The sequence below is a fragment of the Nelumbo lutea genome, chromosome 4 (genome assembly GCF_056320005.1).
Source record: "Nelumbo lutea isolate HS-2025 chromosome 4, American lotus-T2T, whole genome shotgun sequence".
In the NCBI taxonomy this organism is placed as follows: Eukaryota; Viridiplantae; Streptophyta; class Magnoliopsida; order Proteales; family Nelumbonaceae; genus Nelumbo; species Nelumbo lutea.
In genome coordinates, this window is record NC_142687.1 from 91,913,137 (window position 1) to 91,926,967 (window position 13,831).

At 34.5% G+C, this 13,831-nt stretch overlaps 1 protein-coding gene across 2 annotated transcripts; it reads left to right on the plus strand.

Moving 5' to 3' along the window:
* The first annotated feature begins 6,376 nt into the window (after nucleotides 1-6,376).
* On the plus strand, nucleotides 6,377-13,392 carry LOC148861791 (uncharacterized). 2 transcript variants are annotated; one of them, XM_088986159.1, is made up of 6 exons: nucleotides 6,377-6,770; nucleotides 6,857-7,066; nucleotides 8,647-8,946; nucleotides 9,489-9,650; nucleotides 12,528-12,611; nucleotides 12,707-13,392. In XM_088986159.1, exons 1-6 carry the CDS (start codon nucleotides 6,741-6,743, stop codon nucleotides 12,812-12,814), a joined length of 894 nt encoding a protein of 297 aa, XP_088842285.1. In that variant the 5' UTR covers nucleotides 6,377-6,740; the 3' UTR covers nucleotides 12,815-13,392. The 2 variants fall into 2 exon arrangements, with proteins under 2 accessions (XP_088842285.1, XP_088842286.1); XM_088986160.1 differs by having other exon boundaries at nucleotides 6,377-6,765.
* The last annotated feature ends 439 nt before the right edge of the window (nucleotides 13,393-13,831 follow it).

Consider the following 13,831-nt stretch of genomic DNA (forward strand, 5'->3'; position numbering starts at 1 on the left):
AAATTATAACAAAACACTAAAAATGTAAAAAAATCAAGAAAATTAAAAACTGAAAAGACCATTTTTCCTTAGTCACCATTCAAGGGTAATTTGGTCATGAAATTTGTTATTTATGCTGACATGGACACCTCTGTTAAGAAGCATTAAAAATGCACTAACGGAATGTAAGTTTTGGAAAATAAAAACTTACTGACATGGTGAATTTTAGACATTTTGAAAAGTTGTGGTGAGTTTAAGAGAAATGTCCAAAATCATGGTGAGTTTTAGATAATTTCAACATGTATATGTATGATGAAAATAGTTAAAAAATACTTATTTTTTTGTTTTTCCTTTATTTAAATTAGTATATTTTATTTTTTTTCTTTTAATAAATTATTAATTTTTAAAGAAAAAAAAAGTCGGATCAAATCAGATCCAAAGATTTGATAGGATTCGAATTTAGTCAAGTCCTATCAAATCTAATCGGATCTGACATGAATAGTGTTGGATAGGATTTGAATATACGCTTATTCGAATCCGAACCGATCCGTTTGCATCCCTAAGTCTAAAAAGAAACTTTCTAGAAGGGAGGGAAAAGTGTCTCCAAGAAAACCATACTTCCTAGAAGGAAAAGTGTCTCCAAGAAAACCATACATAAGGGACCTCTCGAAGAGATCTAGAGATACACTACTATTATACACCCCTCTTGAGAGTTCCTAAGATTAGACTTGTAGACTTGTTCGTAGGCAATGCTGATCCGAGTTTGATATGGGCTTTGCCTCTATATTAATAGATCATATTCAGGCTCAAGCTTGAGCCCAAGCTTGAACCACATATAAAGCCTGAAGCTTGATCAAGAAAAAAGGGTAAGAAGATTTTTTTTTAATTTTTACTCAATAATAAAAAATCAACTTGGACTTAGGTTGGATTTTTCTTTTCTTTTCTTTTTTCTTTTTTTTTTTTGAAAAAGCCTAAACCTAATGTGAAATAAGGCAAACCTAATATTTTGGTCCCAAGCCCACTAGCCTAAAATCTTGTTAGGTCGGGCTGGCCATCAAGTTACCGGACCCCATGAACAAGTTGAAGTAGGTCTACATGAGGCAATTATGTACAACTATTATCATAGACTGTTCTCGCTTCAGCCTAGGGGTGATCATGGGCCGAGTCAGGCTTTGCACTTATGATAAGGGCTATAACTTAGGCCCAGGCCCAGCCCGGCCTGGGGTTTCGGGCTTGTAACATAAGCCCTAGCCCAGGTCTACACGGGCTCAGGCCGAGTTGGGCCTAATTCCAAGCCAATGTCTTTCATATATAAAACATTACATATCTATAATATTTTATATTAAATGACAGAACATGCATATAAACTTTTATTTATATATTATATAATATAAAATATTACATATAATTCAATTATACATGTCATATTATAATATTTATATATATAATATATAATATCTATACTACCTTAAAAAGTACGAATGGCCTCAAGAATATTTCTGGAATTTTCTAAGGACAACATTTACCCCTCTATTTAAATTTAATGATAAAAATGAGGGCAAATAGGGTAATCGGTTCTTGATATTAAATGAATTCAAAAGAGGTAATTTAAAGATATTCAATACATTCAATCCTCTCTCATTAAATCCAATTTTTAAGTTATTAACTTGCATTCATGTTCATTGAATATATATTTAAGTCATTTTTATTTCTTCTCATCATTAAGTTCTATTAATTAAATCCATACTTAATAAATTAATAGTTCCAATAACATAAAAGCTTATACCTTTAAAATCTACCTAGCAAAAAAAGTGTTTTCATCTAAGTGCTGGTAAGAAATTAAATCATTTTGGGTCAAATGGGTTAACCCATGCTGTCATAATTAAATAATAAAATTAAAAAAATAGATAAAATGAAAAAATAGAAATTAAAAAATTGGGAACATTTTTAACATACAAATTAAGCAATAATAAGTATGTTAAATAAGAAATGTTTTTATTAATGATGAAAATGGAATGTAAAATTTAAAATCAATTGGAAATAAAAATACTTTCTTATTCTCTCATTAAATCCTATATTTAAAATATATATTTTTTTCATCATTAATTTATTGTAATTAAATCCACAATATTAATTTTAATAGTATACAAATAAATATTTTGAAAAGTAATTTGAAAACCAAACCATTTTCTTCCCTCCCGGTGGTGGGCAAGCAATTTGACCATTTGAAGTCAAATGGATTAATAAATAATGCCATAATTAAATAATAAAAAATCAAAATAAATAACTATGAAATGTAAGAAGTATTTTTATTAATGACAAAAATAGAAAGCCAATTTCAAAATCTACTTATAAATTAAATGATGACATAGTCAAATAATAAATTTTTGTATAATAGAAAATAAAAAAGAATCACAAAAAATAAAAATAAAAAGATAAGAGAAAACTTTGGATACATATCTAATGTTATATTTTTATAAAAAATAAAATATTGGGTACATCTTTAATATTGTATATTCATTGTATTGAACAAAAATAAGTTTTGTACATAATAAATGATTTTATCAGAGATGGAAATGTAATACAAAATTTAATGTCAACCTAAAAATCAAACAATTTTTATTTTTAGATGGTGGGTTAGTGGTTTGAGTAAAACTAATGATACCATAGACAAACGAAAATTAAGTGTAATAAGTAAAAAAATATTTTATATAATGTAAATAAAATATATAATTTAAAGGGAAAATTATAGTCAAAGTCGGTTGTACATTTAAAATTAAGTGTTGGTCCAAAAACCAACCAAACTCTAAAAACCGGCTCTACATTTCAAATTATAAAAACCCCCTCCATGTCATCAGAGGCTAATGTGGTTGTTGCCAACATGGGACTCTTATTCCATGTTGGACACAACAGAAAATCTACATCAAACATAGGTTTTCAGTTTCTCTCTCACTCCCTCCCTTATCTTTCATTCTCACAATCATCTCTCGATCTCCCGTTCCTTCCGTTTCTCCCATTCTCTCTGCTTTGTCTATAGCCAAATCAAAACCTCTCTCTCTCTCTATTGTCCTCCATCTTTCTCATTCTTCTCCCTCACTCTTCCTCTCGGTCAAAATCTCCTTCTCCCTCAATCTCTATCGTTCTCCAATTGGTGTAAATTTCATAGTCAAGAGTTTCTTGTGAATTTTATCAAATTGGTGTAATAATTTTTTAACCATGCCAAGTTGGTCTCATGTTCTTCTATATGATCTAATTAATACCATATAAGTGTGTAAGAAAATAAGAAAATAAAAAATGAGAGAGGGAGAGGGAGAGAGACTGAGGGAGAACGATAGAAATTAAGGGAGAATGAGAGATTGACCAAGAAAGAGAATGAGAGAGATTGAGGGAGAACGATGAGTAGAGAGAGAGAGAATGAGAGAAATTGATATAGAGAACGTAAAAACAAAAACCAAAAACCATTTTTATTTATTTTCAAATTACATAGTCATTGAGTAGATAAAGATGAATGTGAGTGAAAGATTGTGAGGGAGATTGAGAGAGAGAGAGAGAAACTAAAAAGAGAATGAGAGAGATTGAGGGAGAACGATGAGTAGAGAGAGAGAGAATGAGAGAAATTGATATAGAGAACGTAAAAACAAAAACCAAAAACCATTTTTATTTATTTTCAAATTACATAGTCATTGAGTAGATAAAGATGAATGTGAGTGAAAGATTGTGAGGGAGATTGAGAGAGAGAGAGAGAAACTAAAAACCCTTTTTTATTTTCCGATCACTCAACATTAAAGGACAATTTTGGTATAACATTTTTATTGTGTCTAATATGGATTAAGGGTCCCATGTTGGCAATAGCCACATGCATAACCCTCTGATGACATGGCAAGGGTTTTTATAACTTGAAATGTAGAGCCATTTTTTTAGAATTTTTGTTGTTTTATGGACCAACTTGTAACCAAAATTTAAATGTACAACTGACTCCAACTATAATTTTCCCTAATTTAAAACTAATTCAAAAGCAATGCTATTTCTTATCTAGATGATGGGTCAATGATCCAACTTTTCAAAAAATGCATGATGTCATAATTGAATAATAAATATTTAAAATTATTTTTAATCATAATGTTATCTTTTTTAATTTTCAATTTCTATCTTAACTATGATATATCTAAAATTTAAGTAATTATTATGAAGAAAATTTTCTCACGTGCAACACGTGCTTAATTACTAGTTCAAACCTAAAAGGATAAAATGGTGAAGCTTTATATGGGGCTCGAATTGATTCAAGGGAGCATGACTTCTGTGATATTGCTAAGCTTGCAATGCTGAAACAACAGGGCCATTTAGGAAGAACAATCACAAACAATATTAAGACGACCTTCTAATTAATCTTCAATTCCTGCCAAAGTCTATGCTAAAGAAAATGCCCTGGAATAAGTTTACTATGCAAAATCAAATATCCCTAAAAAGGCAAAAAAATCCTAAAGAGAATAGATGTGGATGAAGTTGGCTTTACCTTAACTATTCTTATCTCCCTTCACCTAATGCCCTAGAAATGGAAGAAAACACAAATGAATCAATAGTTAAGAAGAAGAAGAAGAGGAAGATGAAGAAGAGAGGTCTTACCTTTTCCTTCGTCAAAAGCTCTTCTTAATCGATTTCTTTATCAAAAAAGGTTTTGCTAGAAAAACATGTTGGACATGGGAAGTAGAAGGCGGGAGTGCAAGAGTTTTTGGATTTTTGCTCTCTTTCTCTCTTTTTCTCAAATGTAATAGGCCGATTACTTAGACCGGCTCAAATGTAAAAGTGTCATGTTAGTTCATATTTTTATTTTGTTTATTTTAGTTTTTTGGGTGGCGGTTTTAATAAGAATGCCAGCTCAGCTGTCTCTATAACAGAAGTCTTAAAGAATGTCGGGTCTAAGCCGCCATTTTTCTTATAGTGATACATGTTTGTTTTCATTTGTTAAACATTTTTATAAATACTAAATCTCTCTCTTTCTCTCTCTCTCTCTCTCTCTCTCTATATATATATATATATATATATATATATATATATATATATTAAAGGAAGGCTTTCGGGATATAGTCCCCACCATTCAAATGCGTGGCTTTTTTAAATTTAGGCACATGGATTTTTTTGAGAAGTTGTTGTTAAAGTCTATAATCCACTACCACCATTCAGACAAGTGACATTCTCATTTTTTAGAAAGCTAAACACGTGGCAATTTTCTGAGAAATTGTTGCTAAAACCCACAACCCACTACTACCATTTTCAATCCATTCCTAAAAAAGTGCAGAAAATGCAAAAGTGGTTATCCACAACCACTTTTGCCTACATTCTATTGGTTTCACTTAATCATTAACCTTCTACGTATCATAACAAAAGAAAACTATTTATATTCTAATAATTATTGAAAAGTTTTCTTTTTTAAAATTTTAATAATTATTTAAAATATTAATAAATATAAATTTAACAGTATTGATTCTATAATGTAAATATAACATTACTGATTCCCCCGTACGAAATGTAAAATAACATGGATGCATATGTATACATTATATGCAAAATGTATAAGTTTAAATATATGTAGGCCAGACCATACTTGAAGTATTAAACTCAAGCCCAGCCCTAAATTTTGCAGGCCTAATATGGGCTTGGGTCCAAACCAGGCCTAAACACAAAACCCAAGCTCAAACCTGGAATTTCCAGGCTGGGTTTGTGCAGGACAAGCTGAAATGATGACCCCTACTTCAGCGTCTCTCAAATCTTATATCCAAGATATGAACTCCCCTTCCTGTACAACTTCTTATTCTCCCCCAACTCCCCTCCTCGTAATTATGAATTTATTATATTATCAACTTGGCCATCAGAAAGCTACTTTTTTGTTAGCAGATAAGTATAAGCTAATTTTATTTATTTTTAATGTACACAGGACGTCAGATCATTTCCATTTATCTTTGACCAGATTAAATCATTTCATATATTAATTATCATTGCATCAATTATGATGCATAGACTATTAAACCTTAGACCAAAATAAGGGAAATTAAATTATTTATTTTATCCTATTAAAGAATATAAAATGGGTAGAGCAGTTCATAGTAGGTAGCAATTTCTGTCATCAAAGGCTATCCGTCATCCAAAGCATCATCTGCCACAGAAGCAATGTAGTATTTAGTAGTGGAGCACTCTTTTTGAGATCTTCGAATGATAAATATAGGAAAATTTTCATAGGGTTATTATGGTCCCTAAATTTTAAAATACGATAATTCATCATCCAAACTTTTAAAACATGTTAATTCAGTATCTGTCGTAAATTGATACGTAAAGGACATTAATGCCCTTTGTGTATCATCTATTTTTTCTTATTTACCACCCACATAAATCTCATTAGATCATTGAAAAGGTTTCTGTTCGTTGGGGCACCCGGCCAGGCTCTACGCTTGAAAGGTTCAAGCAGGAGCAGCTCCCATTTTTTGACTAGTACTAGTTTGACTAGTAAGCTCTGAAATTCCAGTAAAAAACACTAAACCCGGCCAGGTCCTACGCTGGAAAGGTTCATTAGGCGCTTAGATGGGATTTGGTAGGTCTTGCAGCTTGAACTTCTGAGCTCTGACTGAGCCCCCATCATCTTCTACAAGCAACTCGGTGTATATTTGAGGAATTTCTTGGGAAGCTAGGAGTTCCGTCTATCCCCGACCAAAAAGAGAGAGTGAGACAAAGAAACAATCGCAGTGCATCTCTTCAGCCCGTCTTCAGAAATGGTGAAAAAGCCAGTAAGATACTGTATGGTAATCTCTCTCTCTCTCTCTCTCTCTCTCTGTGTGTGTAGTGCATGGTTTGACTTCATTTCTAAATCCATGGAGTTTTCAACTAGGTTGACGCGTTTACCGACTCAGCGTTCAAAGGAAACCCCGCCGCGGTTTGTCTGTTGGAAGAAGAGAGAGACGAGGAGTGGATGCAAGCTGTTGCAAGGGAATTTAACATCTCGCAGACATGTTTCTTGACTCGGATTACTGATACCAGGTCGGAAGGTAATGAGTTGAACTCGAGATTCCGTCTCAGATGGTTCACTCCTGTTGCAGAGGTTAGTTCGCTTCACGTTCTCCTCTCACTTTCATCTTTAACTTCTGTATATGTATTATTTTCGTTTGCATTAATTTAGCTTCAAGAAATTTTCGCTTTTGGGTGTTTTAGATCTTTTCTTGTTTGAGTTGTTTCAGAAAATTTAGGTAGTTCACAACGTTATTGACCATGTAAATTAGCTGTTGTGTGCAAAAATTGGGAACAAATGACTGAACTTCTCTACCGGATATTACATATACGAGTATATGACTGCAACTCGGCCGGGCTCAACCTGAGCTTTTTTGCACGGGTTGAGCTTGGATTTTCTGGTTCTAGTCTAGGCCTGGCGTGGAAACTTGGGCTGCAGACCAACATGTATTGGGATTGGGTTCAGACTTCGAGCAACCCAAGCTTGGACTAACCCAACCCAGTAGTCAGCTTCTCACACACTCTGAACCTGCATTCTCATGCTTGTCAGCCTGAGCAGTAACCCCTATATGAACCCCATGAATATGTATTTATTTATATATTTATGATGAGTAACCCCATGTATATGTAATGATGTTACTTTTGTTTGAAATTTTAGAATTAGGGGGTGGATTGGGTATGTGTGTGTGTGTCCAAATTGAACCATATTGTACCAACCAGACCAGACTGCCATGAGAACCAAGGTACTATGATCTCGGGAAAGACTACATCTTGATGCAACACTTAGTGGACTTCATCTATGAAGCCATTCCCTTGTCTTGACTGAACACCTGCTGCGTGGAAGTGGCTGCCAACAATTTCCTGGCTAAAGATGGATTGGCATAAACTGGATCATATATATGTATTATCTAATGGTATTTACATGGAAGATTCGTCTATTCTATTTCTAAATTTGACTTTATGGCCCAAAGTAAAGTTAAAAATGCAAAACATGAATAAGAAGACCTTGTAACTCGCCCAAAACCACCCAGGCCTGAGCCTCGTCTGAGTTGCAATAGGATTTAGCTCAGACTTCAACCCAGATTGGCCCTAAGTCTGTCCCGGCCTGCCCAAGCTGCACCCCTACCAGATATATTATTTATGTTGTGTTGACAGTTGTTTATGTATTCAGGTTTAGTACCATAAGGGTACTGTTGTAACTTCTCTCCTCTGTTTATATTGTTCGACTGTACTAGTATAAATAATAAAATCATTCTTTCACCCCCAAGGTTCTGGAGGGCTTTCAAAAAAAATGATTTTATTATTTATACTAGTACAGTCGAACAATATAAACAGAGGAGAAATTACAACAGTACCCTTATGGTACTAAACCTGAATACATAATAAACAACTGTCAACATGTTGCCTTTAGATCCTCACTTTCTTTCCACTGCTAGAAAGTGGAATAAATCTATTGATTAGGATCATCTGTTATTTGGTGCTAATCTGTCTGTTGTTTGTATTGATCCTTCCTCTTCATGGAAGTGTCCCACAGTTTAAGGTTAATTGGCTTATCTACAGGCACCTTTAACTTCCTCTTCTAGCCAGGTCCTCTGATGTACATTCTTTATCTGTTCATTTGTATTTTTCATATCCATAGAAATGCTGAATCTCATGATTGATTTCTGTTTATAGGTCAACCTCTGTGGTCATGCAACTTTAGCAGCTGCATATGTTATCTTTACATCCGGTTTGGTAAAAACCAATTTAGTTGAGTTCCTCACACTGTCTGGAATTCTGACTGCCAAAAAGGTTTATAAAGTTGGATTGGAATTCTCAAATGGTGAAGAACAAGAGCATTTCTCTATTGAATTGGATTTCCCTGCAGTTCCAATCATTGAATGTGATTCCAAAGAGATCCCATCAATTTCTCAAACTCTGAAAGGTGCTTCCATGATCAACATAATGAAGACAGCTACCGCTGGTGACCTCATTGTACACTTTCCATCCGATATATCCCTTAATAGTTCATTGTACAGATATAGCATGTATACTTGCATGAGGGTTGGAGTACTGCCTTGCTTTGCAACATGCATTAAGTGGTGCAGTACAGGGGGTTAGAAGCTCTGAATCGCATGGATCCCAGCTAGGAGGCATTCCATGTCAAAATTGACCAAACTTGTTTTTTTGTTAGTAACTATGAACTTTAGATAGTATAAAAGAATGGATTATATACAAAAACAGGCCAAGCACCTCTTTATTTGGGCTGACATCTGCTACCTAATTCACCCCTGAAATTGACGAAACTTCACAACTTTATTAGTGTCTTGCTCCATTTTTCTTACCAAATGAATGCAAGAAAACAGATTTGTTGCTTGATCAATATCATCTGTTCTGACTTTTTAGGTCTGCAAGGTGTAACCTATTGAATAAATGTCAGATTTATACCCTGCATGAGTGCTCATATAGTCAGGAAAATATGTCCTTAGCATTTATGCCCTCTATACTCAGAAAGGCAATCTTTTTGGTTTTGATAGGTTGAGCTTCCGTCAGGAAAGACTGTTGCAGATTTACAACCACAGTTTGATGAGATACAAAAATGTGCTGGAAGAGGGGTCATTGTAACAGGACTAGCTCCACATGGATCTGGCTTTGATTTCTTCACTCGCTTCTTTTGTCCAAAATTGGGTATAAATGAGGTAAAGTGTTGCCATTGAGGATAAAATCGTGTTATTTTATTTGTACAGGTGATTCTTTTTTTCCAAAGTTCCTATCATTGGTTGTGCATGAAGAAAATGTCAGAAAATATCACTGGTTTAGCCACAACTGATATTTGATCAAACTTACTAATGTTGACTTTTTAGAATGCCCCATTTTTGTTCTCAATTCAACAAAGCCTTACCCTGTTTATTTGGGCTCAACTACATAAATCCTGTTGCACAATTGCACTCCCTCAAGAGTCATGTCCTCAGTCAAATTGATTGCATTTTTCCTTTCTTCTAAGTTCTAATCTTTTTAGTTTATGAAAGCCCCTAGTGCCAACTTATTTTGACTTTAATTGTACTACTTTAGGTTGGTATTTTATGCTTTGACTTGTTAGATTACTTTTATTGCATCATAAAAGACTATTGGGGTTCTGGTCCTGAAGATATTTCTACATAGTCTGTTCTATATTACCTGGACACTGATGGATGCAGCCTTCTTGTCTGACACCTCAGGTTTTTAACGTAAATTCCATCCTGTTGTTGGTTGTCCATGTGTTTCCCTTGCAGTGTTTCTATGGTTTATATATTGTTCAGATGTAACCTATTGCCATATTTCTTTTTTATCACCTTGAGTCAAATCCTGTTCAATCATTTCCACTCTATTTAGAACTGAAATATAAACTATAAAGAGTTCAGAGAAAATTGGAAAGGGTTGCAATGGAGTTCTTTTTGGAGAGAAAGCAGGTTATCATTGGAAGGGTCAAAGTGCTAGATTAGAACCTTTCAATAGGATTCATAGCATACATCAGATTTCACAGTTAATTTTTTCACTTTTGCAAGAAAACGTTGGATGGGGGTCTCTATTATCAATTCATGGGGGCTACAATGGTTTGGCTGTACAGCTCATTGACTCCTAACAATCCTCAAGAATTGAAGTTAGATGTGACACTTTTTCCCTGGGAGAACAGGCCATATTGTGTCCTAAGAGGACATATCCATGGTTGACTCAGAAAATATTAGCTTGATAGAAGTATAGAACCAAAATTACTATTGCCATATCAATATGTCAAGTTGCATGCTTGTATTCTACTTATATTTTCTTTCCTTATTGGTTTCCAAAATAGAAAGTTGAGTCCTATGTCTAATTGCTGTGGACATTGTCTATCCTAAGTGGTTGATAACATCTCAATTTGACTTTATCTCACGCTCTGTTATTTATACATTAGTATATCATCCATGTATGTTGTATGTGGCATATAATCTTCCTCCAAGTTGCATGCTTGTTTTCTACTTCTTTCTTTCCTTCTTGGATTCCAAAATATAAAGTTGAATCTTATGTCTAATTGCTGTCAACATTGTTCATCCTAAGTGGTTGACAAAATAGAAAGTTGAGTCCTATGTCTAATTGCTGTGGACATTGTCTATCCTAAGTGGTTGATAACATCTCAATTTGACATTATCTCACACTCTGTTATTTATACATTAGTATATCATCCATGTATGTTGTATGTGGCATATAATCTTCCTCCAAGTTGCATGCTTGTTTTCTACTTCTTTCTTTCCTTCTTGGATTCCAAAATATAAAGTTGAATCTTATGTCTAATTGCTGTCAACATTGTTCATCCTAAGTGGTTGACAAAATATCGGCTTGACATTAGCTCGCACTCTGTTATTTATACATTATTATATCATCCATGCATACAATCTTCCTCCTTTCTCTCTTTATATGGATGAGTTTTAATTTCCCTATAGTGTTTAAATATCGTATCCTCTATTGATTCTTTCTCTGGAGGTTAGGAGAGATAAGGATTGATTTAGGAATGAAGTTGACTCTTCTTGATGAACAACTGGCCAAAATGGGATGTGTTGTGAAGAAATGGTAAGAAAATTTAAGGCTCTAACTTATATTTAGCCTGCATATCTTTAGGCTATTGTGACAGTGAAAGTAAACACTTGCATTAGAAGCTGGAACTGAGATTGCGTAGAACATTAGATAATTGATAAAAACAAATCCCTATTGCTGTACATTAAATAATCTTTTCCTACATGAGGTAATTATCCTAGACACAAGTGTCTTTCTTCTTAAGCAGGGTATAAATTTTTTTTATTTATTTTTATCAATAAGCAGGGTATAAATTTATTTATTTATTTTTATCAATAAGCAGGGTATAGTTATCAATACTGGTTCTTGCTGAATAAAAAGGTCATTACCCAATGTTGGTCTATCTGGAGTCTTGGGAGAGTAGACTAAATTCCATCCTAATCTTTTGGCATTTTTTTATGTAGTGGTCGCCCTCAGACTCAATCTGCATTCTCATGTTTGCCCACCCAAGATTTTACCTTTACACCAAGCAATGGCCCCTGGTTCTTGTTAAGTGTGGTACCGTGGTAATCATATTGAGGCTTGGAAGGTAGAATTGGGTAGCAGAGCCTGATCCACATTTTGGTATGCTTAGAGACCTCAACTCACCTGTTCTCACATATTGTATCATCAACACAACCAAGACCAGTAAAATTACCAAGAACAGCTTCTAAACAAAGGCACAAGAGGGTGGTCTGTTGAGACCTATCCCATTAAGGGTCAAATAGATTGTGATTCATAGAGGTAGTGGGATGGTAACATAGTTCCAGTTGTGTTGTGATCATAGTTTTTCTACTCTCAGTTAATTGGCAAATGGCAAAGGTTATTACTTGGTTTCTCATTTAGTCCAATATAAGTTTCTTTTGTGCTCGGGGAAAAATGGTACAACCCATATTGAAGCATGAAATATGCCAAGATTAAAAAATTCTCTTTCTAGGTGCAATCTTAAATACGCAATACTCTTGATGAATCTCTCTTTTATTCATTTGGAATGCCATGTGTTTTTTCAGGATCCTGTTTGTGGAAGTGCACACTGTGCCTTGGCAATTTACTGGAGCCAAAAGTTGGGAAAATGTGACCTACTTGCATACCAGGTCTCTCTCTCTCTCTCTCTCACACACACACACACAATTATAATCTTGTGTGTAGTTTGTGGCTTTCTCTGAGTTGCATTATTTATTTGAACCAGGCATCTCCAAGGGGTGGAGCACTAGACTTGCATTTAGATGAACAAACCCAGAGGGTACTGATACGAGGCAAAGCTGTTACTGTTATGGAAGGTTCTCTTTTAGCATAGTGTGGGAGAAGATATCATCTTGCTTGTAGTTATCCTAGAGCGTACTCATACAAGGCAAAGTTACTGTTGTGGAAAGCAAGGTTCAAAATATCGATACGGTGAATCGATACTCCTTTTGGTGGTTTTTTTTTTTCGCCAACTGGTTCAAGGGAGTCGGTTTAGGTCTTCGCCACACCCTGAACCAGCCAGACGACCAATACACCCACTATAGGGGCGTATTGGTGGGGTGCCGGAACGATACGTATCGGCCTATACGTGTTGATACTTTGAACCTTGGTGGAAAGTTCTACTTACAGAGATTGGAAGAAGATTCCATAGAGGTCGTTACTTGGTGAAATGATAAAATCTCAGCCTGACCAATGTGAGAACATGGGTTTGAGTAATAGCCTTTTAGGGAGAATTTCCTGTTGCTAGTAGGTTACCAACTAAAGCATAATGGATGTAGTCCCGTAGAATATTTCTGTTTACATATATTTGACTTCTAAATGTGGTTTTCATACTTGTATTGTTAGCGATCTTCATTTTAAACATTGAATCACAGATTCCAAATTTAAGGGTTACACTCTTTCGTTCGTACATATGGGGCTGGTCAAATGAATACTATTCCTCTGTTCATTGCCATATTGTCGTGAGCCCTTAAATCATTTCTCACTATTTCAACCCCATTTCCTCTTTGGTCCGCCTCTATCTCTTTTCGAACTTTCTACTTATAACATATCACATCCTTTCACTTGTGTCACAGATGGTTTTATTAGCATGGGACCAAACAATCTTAGCTTACTTTTCCCCTCATTTCTCCAATTTTTACCCCCCCCCCCGCAAAAAAAAGAAAAAAAGAAAAAAAAAAAGAAAACTGGTGCCTTTCATTTTCTCCATAGGTTCAATTATGACACTATCAACTGGTATCATAAAAGTGATAATTAATCAGGTGGTTTTTATCAAATTCATGAAAGTTTGGATTGGTCAAAGTCCTTCCGGTACCATGTCTTTTTGGCAACGTAGATTATTCTTTTCTAA